The sequence below is a fragment of the Engraulis encrasicolus genome, chromosome 18 (assembly GCF_034702125.1).
Source record: "Engraulis encrasicolus isolate BLACKSEA-1 chromosome 18, IST_EnEncr_1.0, whole genome shotgun sequence".
Taxonomy (NCBI): Eukaryota; Metazoa; Chordata; class Actinopteri; order Clupeiformes; family Engraulidae; genus Engraulis; species Engraulis encrasicolus.
The window spans coordinates 40,916,217-40,931,659 of record NC_085874.1 but is presented as its reverse complement, the minus strand read 5'-3'; the positions used below and the strand labels follow the sequence as shown (position 1 = coordinate 40,931,659).

At 43.9% G+C, this 15,443-nt stretch overlaps 1 protein-coding gene across 2 annotated transcripts; it reads left to right on the top strand.

Moving 5' to 3' along the window:
- LOC134469402 (glial fibrillary acidic protein-like) lies at nt 1-6,684 on the top strand. 2 transcript variants are annotated; one of them, XM_063223627.1, is made up of 11 exons: nt 1-244; nt 846-1,011; nt 1,251-1,400; nt 2,854-2,973; nt 3,219-3,314; nt 3,732-3,866; nt 4,146-4,256; nt 4,850-4,960; nt 5,148-5,272; nt 5,517-5,951; nt 6,341-6,684. In XM_063223627.1, the coding sequence occupies exons 1-11, from the start codon at nt 39-41 to the stop codon at nt 6,429-6,431; spliced, it is 1,746 nt and encodes a 581-aa protein (XP_063079697.1). In that variant the 5' UTR covers nt 1-38; the 3' UTR covers nt 6,432-6,684. The 2 variants fall into 2 exon arrangements, with proteins under 2 accessions (XP_063079697.1, XP_063079698.1); XM_063223628.1 differs by having other exon boundaries at nt 6,346-6,433.
- Nucleotides 6,685-15,443: the final 8,759 nt, after the last annotated feature.

Below are 15,443 nucleotides of genomic sequence, written 5' to 3'. Positions count from 1 at the left end.
GCATCGAATTCAAGAACAACCAACGCCAGGGAGTCATCATGAGTCACAGCCCGGAAAGGATCTCCTCCTACCGCCGCCACTTCGAGGGCGCGCTGGCCTCCTCATCCTCCTCCTCTCTCCAGATCCGCGTCTCCAGCCCCTCTCCAGCTCGCAGGAGCAACCGTGCCCGCTCGGCCAGCTACAATCGTAGTGCTGCCGTGGGGCACAGGGCCGTGTCTGGTTCCCGCAGGTCGCAGGTGACTGGGTAAGACTAGCCTAAAGCTTTTGTCTTTCACGTTGGAAGCGCAGAACTGCAGCCAAGATCATGCGCAAAGGCGCATCTTGTTTTCAATGTGAGAAATAGCCTATATCCGAGAACACATGCAGCTTTTGGAGAAAACAATGCTCCTTTAATTGCTACTGTAAAACCATATGACTGCAGAGCAGACTTACAATCTCACGGAGAAGTCTGATGAAAAACTCGTCAATATGTCCTCCAAGACAGCATGGTACTTTGGGGAAATGTTGCCTATTATATTGTGTTTGATACTTGAAAATAAGGTTAATGCACAGACTTCCAAACTTAGTGAAGCAGCACCTGACATTGATCTGTCTTTATGTTGGTGCCAACATGAGAAATTTACCCGAGTCGAGAATGTATGCTGTTATTTGAAAAAAAAAAATATTATTGTGTATGACACAACTGATCACTAGCCAAATACTGACTTCTGAGTTGATAATCTTCACCACCAGAGCAGCAGAGGCAAGAGAAAAATATATTGTGTTTTTTACTCTTATCTGAATTGATATACGTGCCAGCTTAGCCTATGGTGAGTGACCCAATTGTTGTGTGCTCTTCACCACAGAAGCAGCGCCATCATGAGCATGAGTGCCCTGTGCGTGAGCGGCGCCGCTGGGGCTGTGGATCTGGATGCGGCGTCCGCGGAGAACCAGGCCTTCCTGAACACCCGCACCACCGAGAGGCAGGAGATGATCACCCTTAACGACCGTCTGGCCAATTACATCGAGAAGGTGAGGCGAGCAACAGACTACACCCCACCTCTGTTTCTCTCAATGTACCCCTTTCATGCCCTTCCATCCTTCCATCTTTATAATTCTTCAGCCTTATGGTGTGTGTATAGTAATTTGTGTGTGTGTGTGTGTGTGTGTGTGTGTGTGTGTGTGTGTGTGTGTGTGTGTGTGTGTGTGTGTGTGTGTGTGTGTGCGTGCGTGTGTGTGTGTGTGTGTCTGTGTGTGTGTGCGTGTGATAGGTGCGTTCCCTGGAGTCTCAGAACAAGATTCTGGAGACGGAGATCGATGCGCTGCAGAACCGCTTCACCAAGCCCTCTGGACTGCGCATGCTGTACGAGGAGCAACTGAGGGAGATGAAGAGGGTGGCCGACCAGATGATGGCTCAGAGGGTGAGTGAGAGTCAGTGGTGTAGTCTACGTAGAACGCGGGTATACGGAGTATACCCACTTATACATTTCAGGGATTTCAGTATACCCACTTAAAGGCTCAGAGGGAAGGGGGTGGTAGAGTAGAGAGTAGAGTATCATTTATTGATCCCGAGGGAAATGAAGGTGTCAAGTAGCATACATACATAAATACAGAAGACGACACAAAGACATCAGACACACAACATTGCACATATCCACCATACATATATTTACAGGTCAGATCTCTCTATCCCACTCCAACACGCACACACACACACACACACACACACACACACACACACACACACACACACACACACACACACACACACACACACACACACACACACACACACACACACACACACATGGTGACCATACAGACAAACAATGGACACAGACATGGGCACGCCACACCCATGGAGACCAGGGTTCGAATTCCACCTGCTTCACCACCCGAACCTACACTATCTGTCCCTCAGGGTTGCTTGGCTGTCGTGACTGAAAGTGATGCACACTGTTCCACCTGTGAAATGATGTAATAGTCATACCTGTTTATTTCCAGAATTCATGCTGCCCATTCACTAATGTTACCTTTTTCATGAATACTTACCACCACCATCAAATTCTAAGTATTCATTATGACTTGAAAAATTGCAAGGGGGGATCTTCTCCATGATCCGCCATTTTGAATTTCCAAAAATAGCCATTTTTAGCTGCAAAAATTACTGTACTTGGACCATACTAGAAAATATGTGTTTATTACTTTGTAAACTTTCATGTAAAGATCAAATTTGGCAATAGGCAGCCCAGTTTCAATGAGCAGCATAGTTGCAGTACCTTTTTTGACCATTTCCTGCACAGTTTCCCTTTAAGGGGTTAACTACCATAGTACTAACACTACTATGACAAAACACAGAGCATTTAGTAATGCACTAGTACTTTGTCATTGCCATTCTGGTAACAGCAAATTTATAACGGCATGTTTTAACGTTCTCTCCTGGCCCTGCTGTGGCCATCCGGTGGGGCGCTCGTCTGCCATGCGGCTGACCCGGGTTCGATTCCCGGCCCGGGTCCTTTGCCGATCCCTCCCCGCCTCTCTCCCCATTCGCTTCCTGTCTACCTCTCATACTGTCCTGTCCATAATTAAGTCTAAAAAGACCAAAAAAATACATCTTTAAACCAGAGATTCTTTAAGTATATAGAGATATGCCACTGTAATAGGTTGCTATGGGCACCTAACATGACCAGGTTCCGGTCTGCCTAAAGGGGCGTGTCATAATACTCCTGCAATGAATAGAACAGTCCCTAGGTCTGCCTAAAGGGGGATTCCCCCCCTCCCCCTTCCAATAATAGAACCCGGAAACAATGGGCCAATGGAACCTCTCTCTCTCTCTACTCTCTCTGTTTAAACGGTCGTCTCTCTTCCCTGCAGGACCTGGCGGTTGCTGCTAAGGATGCCATGGGTGCCCAGCTGGAGATGCTGAAGGCAAAGTACGAGGAAGCTCTGGAGTCCCGCAAGAAGGCCGAGATGGAAATCGAAGCTTTCCGCCCCGTAAGTTGAAAATAAAAACAATAACCTTTAAATACATGAACCAGGGGTCCATTTCTCGACACTGTCGTTGCTAACTAAGTTAGCAACTTACTTGGTTGCAGTGTAATTTCCCATTGGAAACCTAGTAAGTTGCTAACTGGTTAGCAACGTTGCTTTCAAGAAGCAGGGTTCAGATTGACAGTAACAGACCCAGATGGACAGATCTCACTCTGACTGTGTGTTTGTGACTTTGTTCCCCATCACAGGATGTGGATGCTGCTACCGCTGCCCGCATCGCCCTGGAGAAACAGCTGGATAACCTGGAGCGCCAACTGGAGTTCCTGCAGAGGGTCCACAAGCAGGTGTTGCGCGCACGCACACACACACACACACACACACACACACACACACACACACACACACACACACACACACACACACACACACACACACACACACAGGTTCTGAAATGACTACCACCCCCACCAACTGTAACTACCTCTACAGTGCCTGGGTTAGTGAAGATGAGAATGTAAGGTGGCTTTTACCTCATGTAGAATTGTCCCCCTTGCGGTGATGTAGCTCAGTGGGCTAGTGTGCTGTACCATAACACAAGGGTCCCGGGTTCGATTCCAACCTGAGCTCATTCTCTCATCCTTCCCCATCTCTCTCTCCTACTCATTTCCTGTGTCTCTCACTATCCTGTCTGCTTAACAACGTCGTAAAAGCCCAAAAAATATAAAATGTATTGAAATACGAAAGTGTGTCCCTTTGCTCAGGAAATCGACGAGCTGATGGCTCAGATCTACAGCACGGTGGCTAAAGTGGACGTGGCGTTTGCTCTGCCCGACCTCGGCTCTGCACTCAAGGATATCCAGGCACAGTATGACAGCATCGCGGCCAAGAACTTACAGGTACAGTGCAGTAGTCTTACCCTCCTCAAGCACCACAGTAGCCTCACCCTCATCATGCATTATATATCTATTAAGTATAGGGGCTTAATGTTGAATTGGAGAATGCTAAGTTTAAAATTAAATAAAAAATATAAACTTATAACATGCCACGTGATGTGTACAGTTTCATATTAAAGTTCAGATGAACAGTGGATAAGGATTTAAATTCATAAATGTGACCTTGAACATTGGGGGGGGGGGGGAACGGGACTTCATTTAATATTTTTGATTTCTTGGCAGGAAATGGATGCATGGTACAAAACTAAATTCCAGGACATGTCACATAAGTCAACAAGACACGCAACATCTGTACGCGGCGTGAGAGAGGAGATCACAACGCTGAAGAAAGAGGTGAGGCAGGGCTCTCGTCACAGACAATCTCTTTAAAGGTGCAGTGTGTAACATTTTTAATAATAATAATAATACTTAATAATACTTACCAGCACCATTACATTGTATGTATTCATTATGACTGGGAAAATTGCACTTTTCATACAAGAAAAGGTGGATCTTTTTATATTCTCCATCTTCAATTTCCAGAAATTGACATTTTTAGCAGCAAAACTTACTGTACTTTGGTCATACTAGTAAATTAGTTTAATACTGTTTTAGTTGCTATTCATGAAAAGATCGAATTTGGCATTAGGCAGCACAAGCACAGTTTCAATGAGCAGCATAGTTGCAATACCTGCTCTGGCCACCATCCCACAGAGTACACCTTTAAAAACACCCATTTACATTACATTACATTACATTACGCTTAGCTGATGCTTTTATACAATGAAGGAATTGAATCAGTGCATTTGTTTAGAGAAACTGCACTCTCATCTGCAATTGTATTTATTTATCAGAATAGCACAACAAACTAGACAGATGTTTCGGCCTAAGCCATCTTCAGCATCTACTTGGTCCCCTTGTGTGTGCGTGTGTGTGTGTATGTTTAGATGCAAAGTAAGGAGCGGGAGCTGGATTCGCTGAGGACCAGGAACGAGGCTCTGGAGGCAAAGCTGCGTGATGCTATCGAGCGTTACAGGAAGGAGGAAGAGGCTCTCCAGGTAAGCTCCACCCCCTAGGGTCACCATGGCAACCACCAGCACTGATGGTGCTAGGAACCGCATTGCCAAACTATTGTAGGACAGATGACCGATGGTGCAGATTACCTTTTTCATGTTTTCATTGCAGTACAAACGGGTATAATTGTAGTCAGTAATTCTTTCTCAAAACTTTATTTGTGTCCCTTAGGCCAGAATTGAGGCTGTCAAACAGGAACTGAGTGGAATCAAGAGCAAGATCGCTGTGATGCTGAAGGAATACCAAGAACTCCTGAATGTCAAGATGTCCTTGGAGATTGAGATCACAACCTACAGGTCAGAAATGTCTCCATGACGTAGTTGTTACCGCATATCAAGTGTCAACAGGGGGCCATTTTTATTGTATATCCCATTTTGCTTTGCACAATTGATTATGTCTGGTGGTAACCAGGCAACCAGATCACCTGCTTGTGGTCTGACTGAATGAACACGAAGGCCAGACCAGAGACGCTCGAAAGGGAACCTAAAAAAAACTTTGACCATACTGTTCATTTGCTCTTGTGTCTACTGTGTCCTGCAGGAAACTGATCGAGGGTGAGGACAGCCGCCTGAACACCATGGTGAGGAACATGTCCCTCATGGGCAGCGCTGGCATGATGGCAGGTGGCATGATGGCAAGTGGCATGATGGCAAGTGGCATGAGCGCCAGCATGGCCGCTGGCAGCGCATCGTCTGTAAGTGCAAGTAGCATGTCAGCAACGGAAAAGAGTGCTATGGGCGTGGCGGCGTCTACATCAGCGGCCATGACCACCAATGGCAATGGCATGAGCAGCATGGTGGCCAACGGTGTGAATGGCTTGTCTGAGTCCATGAGCTCTGCCTCCAGCATCAGCAGCTCCATGGAGACCGCCTCCACCATGGAGATGGAGTCCAAGAGCGTGTCCAAGACCGTCACCTCATCCTTCGCCGAAGAAGAGGCAGTGGAGATGACCGAGAGGAAGACCGTGCTCATGAGGTGCTCTCACACACATACACCAAGTGTTTAGTGTACACTCAGAAATAAAGGTACAGAACTCGTCGGTGTGGTAGTACCGTCAAGGGGGGTACCATTGCGTTGCTTGGGCGGTACCCCAAAAAAGACAGCAATGCACTGCGTATTTTGCAACATTGGTCGACATTGCAAGAAATTGAACGCACCTCTTTTATGGGGTACCATCCAAGCGACGCAATGGTACCTCCCTTGAGGGTACAGCCACAGCGACGAGTTCTGTACCTTTATTTCTGAGAGTGTAGGCTCAGTCACTAACAAGAGCATCATTTATTTTGACAGTGTTTCATAGTGTACTACAAAGAAACACATACACCTCCCATATTATGAGTTTAACCCGCCTTTGTTTTCCCCAGAACAGTTAAGACCGATGAGAACACGATCCAGAGTGACACACAGGAGCAAACCTTCATCATCTCTGGGGCCGTCACCGACGTCGACCTTTGAGGAAGACACAAGTCAACACCCCCCCCACCCCTCACCCCATCCTCATCTCTGACCTCCATGACCTGATGACCTTGACCCATGGCAACAACCCCTAGTTGCACCCCCCACTTGTTCTTCTTCTTTGTCTGTCGTATTGTGTGGCCCTTTGCTTTTAAAACTAACATGTAGACCTGTAGGCTTTCATTTTCTCCTGTGGGTCTTCTCTCCTCCTGTGGCACACCAAGCAAAGAAATAAACAAACTAGCAAGTAAAAGTCCCGTCTCCTGTGACTTGATTGATCAGAAAATAATGACTATGAGCAGTGTGTGAAAAGATTATTGGATTCATGCCAAATGGGTTGTATCGAGGTGTGAAACCACTATCCACCTTATTGTCCATGCTTACAAGGGCGGTGACTACTATTTGGGTAGCAGTTGCTAGTACTAAGAAGTTGCTAGTGGCAGGCATGGCCTAACGTAGTGTTTCCCAACCTTTTTTGTCTTGTGTACCCCCTAAGTATTTTCGATGTGCCATGAGTGCCCAGGCAAGTTCTATATCGCTTTCGCTATCCCATTGTAACTAAGCTCCATACATTTGTTAAAATTACATTTTTCCAAGTACCCCCTGCAGTGTAATGCAAGTACCCCTAGTGGTACACGTACCCCTGGTTGGGAAACACTGGCCTAATGGATAATGAGCTGGGCTTTAGATCAGAATGTTGATATCCCACCCTTTCGTTTCATATCCCCCCCTTCAACTCCCTTATGCAATCCTAACCAGAACTAGCAGCCCTGAAATGCTGTCTGAGTACCAAAAAAACATTGGAATGGTCAGTGTAATAAGGTGGATCTCTGATACTGTACAGTACATACATCAATTACATTAATGTACAGTGCATACATCAATTACATCAATTGTACACAAATGTTTACTTGTCACAGAGTGAACAGCACTGGTGAGTTTGCTCTGCTGCCTTCCAAGAGCAGAACATATGAGGAGTGGAGCGACTCTACATATTATAATTCTTGACGACAGACAACTGGATGAACCTCAACTCCAGACACCCTTTTGGGAAGGGAGTATAAACATTTGAATCTTTCCAGAAAACAATTCAAGGCATTCTTATACAAGACTGTTTAAAAACATGTATGTTACAAAGATCTTGTGTTACAAAGAAGATACAGACTATTTGAATGAAAACAGAAACAGGGAACAACAAAGACTAGAAAAAGGGAAAAAAAACAGTAGAGTACTAAGCCTGATTATGATAAACTATAAACAACACCGCCAAAAGTGTTGTGTCACTAGGAGGGCATAGCCTGGCTACAGAGTAACCCCCATTGCTTTAGAGTAGGGGTGTCAAACTCAAGGCCCGGGGGCCAGATGCGGCCCGCCAAATGGTTCAACATGGGGTATAATGCAGATTTAAGCTCAAATATGAAGATGAATATTTTGTATTTACTGACTGTAACGTAGAGTGAGAACATGTAAGAGTAGAATGATTCTCATTTGAGTTTGACTCAGTGGCCCCGATGAAGTCATCATAAAATATCGGAGTCCAAAATAGCCAAAGGACCACACCCAGGCAAAGCAGAGCTGACATATTGCTTGTCCGTTACATTCCTTCAAGGGCACAAGAACTTCACTGACACAGTCCCTCCGGAGGCCCAGAGGATTACATTGCCGTGCTGTGTTAAGATGTCTCACGCTCGTTACGCCAAACCCAATTATACAAAATAACATATTTCTGATATCTTTCTGAAGGGATGCGGCATAAATATGCCTTAAGATAGGGAGACCCACCTGAGTCATGGTCAGAAGCAGTAATAATCAGTGTAATTCATAAAGAAAATGAAGATAATTGTTACCTCTAGAAGAAAATTCTAACCTAAATAATTGCAAAGAGAATACAAAAAGCTATACATAAACTTGACAGGATATACTGTATTAATAACAGACAAGGAGTGGGCAATGTTAGAAGGGCACTCAATTTACAAGCACTGGCAGCCATTAGAGATGTGTTGTCAATGTTTTTGAGCCTAGATGCTAAGAAGGCATTTGACAGATTGGACCTATTCTTCATCCCACAGACCCTCAGAAACATGGGCTTTAAAGAAACATTTATTGAGTGGACTACAATGTTATATATTAAAAAAAAACATATCTAGAGATAGAGACAATGGACTCTGCTCCATTTTTACCATTGGGATGTGGAACGAGACAGGGAGACTCTGTCTCCCCTTTGTCTCCCTCTCTCTTTGCGCTAATTGAACCCCTTGTGGAGCTAATAAGAACCAATCCACATGTTCATGGTATAAGGGATGAAGGAAAATTTCAGCACAAGAGTTCCTTGTTTGCTGATGATATACTATTATTTACACAGACTCCTGTCACCTCTATCCCAGCACTTCTGAATAACCTTAATGATCACGGTATTGAGTCAGGTTACAAAGTTAAAGGAGTCAGTTGAAAAGTTACAAACTGTCAACTCACTACTTTTCCGGGTGGGATTGCACTCTAGGGGCACCAATGGGTGAGAGCAGACTCCATTCGGATGATTGGGCTGCGCTCTCTCGGCAGCGCCCTCTAGGTGAACTGCAGGCATGGATTGAGTGAGTTGACAGTATATAACTGCTGTTGCGCAGCCTGTAAGAATGGCATTGTTTTCGACATGGCATTGGCTACCAAAGTTCTCTATGCCTTGTTTTACATCTCAACAACCCAGCGACTCTACAGAATGAAGTTTTGGGCAACTTTGAGTGTTGTAAATGGGTGGAAAGTAGAGATTTATAACGATGGCTACTTCATGCAGTGGTGAAGCACAGCAAAAGCCCAATGTTAACATCGGCTAACTAGCGCTGGATTTCTCAGTGCACTGTACCCAGACTTAGCCCTCAGCATCATGTTTTAACACCATCTAAGCCATTTTGACTCCTTTAACCCATTGACGCCGGTTGTTGCGTTACGCAACATTGGCCCTGACGCCGGTTGTTGCAAAACGCAACATTATTGATTTGTCAATATTTTCAAGACGCATGGGAGATGCAATGCACAATATTTTGTTCAAATACTCAAGAGGTGGGTGTTCTCGATTTTTTAAAGATTATGTGGCAAAAAAAAAGTTTTATTCGTCGACAAAAATGTCAAATGAAATCAACCATGCTCTCTTCTGCAGACGTGGGTTGTTTAGCCATTTCACACAGGTAAAAAAAAAAAGGCTGTGGTTCGCGAGACACGCTGTTACAGCGAACGTGATGTTCAGTTGAAAGGTAATGAAGATATTTTAATCGAGGAAAGGAAATATGATTGAAGACCCTTTAGATAGAGAGCAGGCGTGTGATTTGCCGCGGCCGCATGAAGAGGTAGGCGAGTGGCTTCCAAATAGACAGTCAGCTAGATTTCGCCCCCGACGTTACCAAAAGTTCACTACCGACACTCGGAGCAATTGGCGAAGGTGTCAATATCTGAGGAAGCACGTCCTTTAGATATAGGCCTATTTCAGAATATTTTCACTGAGGAACTTTCGAATATGGTGATAGCCTATTGGTGAGGCAGACAACGGTAGACATGCAGATTGTAGACGCGCGGCCACACATCCAGCTCAAAGTGGAGCCCCATTTCAAAATAGGATGAAATTGCTCATCTGTCTCTGCATAACGTTTGGAGGAATAAAACGGCCATACTCGCCGGTGGGAGAGCAAGTGGCTGTATTAGACAAATGTCCCCCGATTTATGGCAGAAATGACTGCCTAATAATTATTATAATAATGATTATTATGATTTAGTTATAGTCGGCTATTGTAACAAGTAGCCTAATAGCCTATAATAAATAGCAGCATCAAGCATTATCCTGAAAGCACATGAAACTTTTTTCAATCATTTGATTATGAGATATGATTTTTTAAAGGAATATGTGTTAGTGTTAATACTGAATGAGCATAATCCCGTGAAAGCAGAGGATTTTACCTTTTAAATGCGATTTGTCCCATGTCCCTATGTGTTCCAGAGGCTGAGATATTGAATTTTTCATAGGAGTTTCCAACCGTTTTTTCTCATCTCAAAAAACCCTCAGGCATTGGGGACCTTTTCTAAAAACTGGCTCAGGCGCCAATGGGTTAATATAAATCTGAAGCTATGATGATAATAGGTAACTGGCCCTCACAACTAGACAATTTAGTCTCGTTTAGGAGGTCCCAGCAGGGATTTAGATATCTTGGGCTACAGCAAATGAATAAAATAAATAAATATAGACATAAGTAGATGGAAAATGTTACCATTGTCTCTATTTGGTATGGTTGGAGCTGTGAGAAGGACTGTTTTGCCACGGTTCCTGTTCTTATTTCAGTCGTCACCTATTATAGTTACCTAGTCCACATTTAAAGGTATATCAAAATTCCTCTGGCAAAATAAGAGACCAAGAGTCAGGTTGAAAGTATTGATCGCATTTTCGGTCGTATTGGTTTGTCTGTCTGTCTGTCTCACTTACTGTATGAACAGATTTGGATGAAACTTGGTGGAGTTGTTGGTAATGACCCAAGGAACAAATTATTACATTTGTGGTGGTGATCTGGGTCACAAACCAGAACCAGGACTTTTTAAAAGATTCTTCACCATTGCTAGCGTACAAATCTAGACGCCCCTAGTGACCGCAAATGGAACTGCAGGACAGGGCGAATGTTGACATTCTAGTTTCTAACTCCACAAAAAGAAGACAGAAAGACTTAAACAGAAATCGGGTGTAACATAGTCAAATGTTCTGAAAAAAGCTTGCCTGGCAGAGGGCTGCACTGACAATGATCGATTCGGCGATCCAATCCAATGCGGGACATGGACGATCCGATTCAATGCGGCAAGTTCCAGAATCGATGCGGCAATTTTTTTAAGTTTCAATTACTTCCTTGGATATTTCGAGAGCAAATGAATGTTAAATTAAATAAAAGTACTTCAAAGCATTGCAAGACTGATACAGAAAACAGCCAATAAATTGTTGTTCATTATCTGACTACTTGTATTACCTCATCATGACTGATGAAACATTTGCTTTGCTTTCAGTAGAAATGTAATGCATTGCAATGCATTGTAGAATTGAATCGGATCGAATCGCATAGAATCGAATCGCTACCTCCCGAATCGTAATCGAATCAGATTGTGAGGGCAGTGCCAATCCACACCACTAATGAATAGCCAGAGAGAGGTGAAATGTGTCGGGTGTCAATTGAGCAGAATTCTCGACCAGGAATATTGTACTAGATACTTTTCCCTTCTCGATCTCGGGAACCCAATCTCGTGTTTCATTTCATCTCGTGAGCTGAGTGTCTCGTCACACCCCTATTGGCTACAGTTCTGCGGTTCCAGTGACAGGTCACTAAGCTAAGGGAAAAGGTTTAGGCTCGTCTTACCCAGTCACCTGTCTTATCCAGACACGGCCTTGCTCCCCACGACAGCATTACAATTGTAGCTGCTTGAGCGGCCCCAGTTGCTCCACTAAGTTGGAGAGGGGCTGGAGACGCGGATCTGGAGAGAGGAGGAGGAGGCCAGAGCGCCCTTGAAGTGGTGGCAGTAGGAGGAGATCCTTTCCGGACTACGGCTCATGATGACTCCCTGGGCTTGGTTGTTCTTGTGTTCAGTGCTGTTCAAGGATGGCATTACCGTTGTCTCTCCACAGAGCCCCTTATATACTCTGACCACAATTCTCGCCCAGCCTATTGAGTGTGCAATCATTAAGGAATCTTGTACCTCAATACTGCAGGAGAGCCAGAGTGCCCCCCTCAGTTATCTCACAGCCTCCCGCGAAGAAGATTCAAAATAGTGGGTTGAGCACAGGAGAGGGGCAGTCGTGGCCCCTGATCGAAGGACAAGTGCTAAGCCCATAGTCATATATGTCACATTGGTATGACTTTTGTTACCTGAACAGCACCAGGCAAGAAGGCCTACATCATTATTCCTATTCTAAGATGTTGCCATCAGCTCCATTCTCATACAAGCTGTAGTAGTATTTCTTAACGGGGGCTCTAGAGCGTTGGCAGGCTTATGGGGGGTCTTTGGCAGGCTTATGATGAGGTCAAGGGGCCTTTGGGAGGCTTAGGATGATTTCAGGGGGTGTTGGGAGGCTTATTTCAATTTCCAACGAGGAGTAACATCTCAATGCAATGGTATCATCGATAGCCAGAGGTGAAATGGGTTGGGTGTCAATTGAGCAGAATTCTCTACCAGGAATTGCACTGGATACTTTTCCCTTCCTCAGCCAACAATCACAAAAGAACATACTAGTAAAGAATAAGTTAAGAGATAAGATAAGATAAGATAAGATAAGATAAGATAAGATAAACTTGTATTGCCTGTTTGTACAGAATTTTGTCTTGCATGACACTTCTCCGCAATCCACATGTAAATGCACATTAAAGACACACAAAACACAACATAGCCTATATAGTCTAGTCGTCTAGGTCCAAGTTAAGGTCTGAGTTAAAGAACATATACACTAAGTACACCCTGAAGGTTTGGAATACGATCCAAAGACACCTAAAAGGAAGGACAGCTTTGTCAAGGGCCATACCCATTGTAGAAAATGTAGAATTTCTACTGGAACACCTCATAATAACAAAGCACCAAGTGTCTCAAATAACAAAAAACTAACAACAGATATGTCAGACAACACGTTACACATCAAAGGGCAATTGGGGCTGGAACGTAATACAATAAATCTAAAATGATATATGGGAGGATATTTGTACTGAATGTCATAGAGGGGTGGGAAGTCAATTATGGATAGAGTTTGATTGGAAGGTAAAGGTGGGATTCTTTAGAACCCCACTTCAGATCAGTATCTTTAACCCATTATAGCCTGATGACTCGTATATGTTGTTTGACCTTTGGTGCCTGGAGACACATATACGCTGCATTCAGGCTCTTGAGATTTTAGCTTTTTCAATAAAAAATGTGGGTATGTTACACTGAATGAACACATTCTAATGTAAGATGAATGTCTAAGGGTTTAAATATAGGCTGAGGTCAACTAGGCCTTCAGCAGGCATTTTTGGCAGGTGCTTTAGGCGTCAATGGGTTAACAATTATGGAGAAATTGTGGGATGGTAGGATATATTGCCCTACTATTTTATACTATTGTGTACTATTGTCCTACTAATGACCGCAAAAAAATATTACTATGCGTTGGATGTAGCCAGGCCATGCCCTCCTAGTGACACAACAGCTTCAGCGTTGCTACCAGTCAGGTCAAGAGTCAATGGAAGTACTTTCTGAGTCCCCACAAATAGGGGAACTCCTCCCACTTTGTTGGGAAGCAAACAATCATTAGCAAACTAAGGGAGGCCATTTGGGAAATGCTGTTTGGGAAATGTTAATTGTTATGCTCTTGGTCAGACCAAGTCTCGAAGAGATTCGAAAGTCGATGATAATCAGGCTACGTTGGATGCAGCCTGAGCCTCGTACGGTGGCTCAATGGAGACAGGTGTGTATTCAATACAGCCAAAATTACCCCTAGTTCTATTCCTATTCCTGTGAGATGGACACCTGTCATTCTTTATGTGGGTTAAGCATATTATTGTGTCAGACGAATGTAACATAAGCTCATAATCAAGGTGAAACTTCTTTTCATTTTATTTGTTTTAGTATTTTTATTTGAATTTTCTTTTCTTTTGTATATTATGTGTTTTTATGTATAGCCCACTATTATTATTATTATTATTTGTTTGTGTGTGTGTGTGGTACTGTATGCTGCCCTACCTTGAAAATGGTCTTTCTTTAAAAATTAAAAAAGATTTTTATTTGGTCTTTTAAGGCTTTATTGATGACAGGACAGTTTGAGAGGTGGACAGGAAGCAAATGGGGAGAGAGAGATGGGGAGGGATTAGCAAAAACTCAGAATCGAACCTGGGTTGGCCACATGGCAGAAGGTGGTTGGCCACCGCAGGGCTGAAAATGGTCTTCCTTTTACCTACTTTATCTTGTGACAAAGCCTTGTGGTTCAAATGTATCCCGTTTTAGAGATATTGCTAAGTCAAATTTCCAGTAACTTCAATATCCAGCCTAATGCCACGGCTTTGACGGTAATTTTCCTCATTTGTAATGTCTGTGTATTTACTGCACTTTGGCTTTGTAGGGCAGTATGTTTGTATGGTTGTTGTGGTTGCCTCTTTGTTCCCTATTGGCAATAAAGTTGCTGTCTGTTTGTCTTCCATGTTTCTGAAAGGTTTGGTATGAGTGTCTCACAAAACAGTCATGAATGCTTCATGCAAAGCGTATAGCAGCTGCTATGAATGTGTTATGCAGTGACAAGCAAAGTGTAACCGACAAGGAACATGCACACACACACAAACACACACGCACACACACACACACACACACACAGCAGTGGAAGGAAAAATCCAGTGGTCATATAGGTTATGTCCAGTAGTGTAGATGCAATATCTAAGGTGCAAAGGGGAAAGTGCAAGAAGATCATGGACTGCTCAGCAGTGTCTCTGAAATGTTCATGTAGTTTTCTTCAATTATTGTTAAATGTGTTGTTGATGGCTTGTGGAAAGAAGCTGTTTCCCCAGTCTGCTTGTGCGGCACCACATGCGGTAATGTGCTTGATGGTAGCAGTCAAGTCAAGTAGCCTCCTTTATTGTAAAAAAAATCTATGTAACAGGGTTAGCAAAGAAGTTTGAAATTGCGTCTGACCAGTCTCCAGTGTGAAGATGACTAGCATACTGATGGACAATCACACACACACACACACACACACACACACACACACACACACACACACACACACACACACACACACACACACACACACACACACACACACACACACACACACACACACACACACACACACACACACACACAGAGCAGTTGGTGTGCTGGGTGGGTGGGATCTTTGATAATGTTCATTGCTTTCTTGAAACAGTGTGAAGTGTACAGGTCCTGAATGGTTGGTAGGGGTTATTTGATTATCTTTTGAAGACTGATGATCTTTTGCAGTCTTTTTCAGTCTTTTGCAGGAACTTTGTGGGGTTTTTTTACATT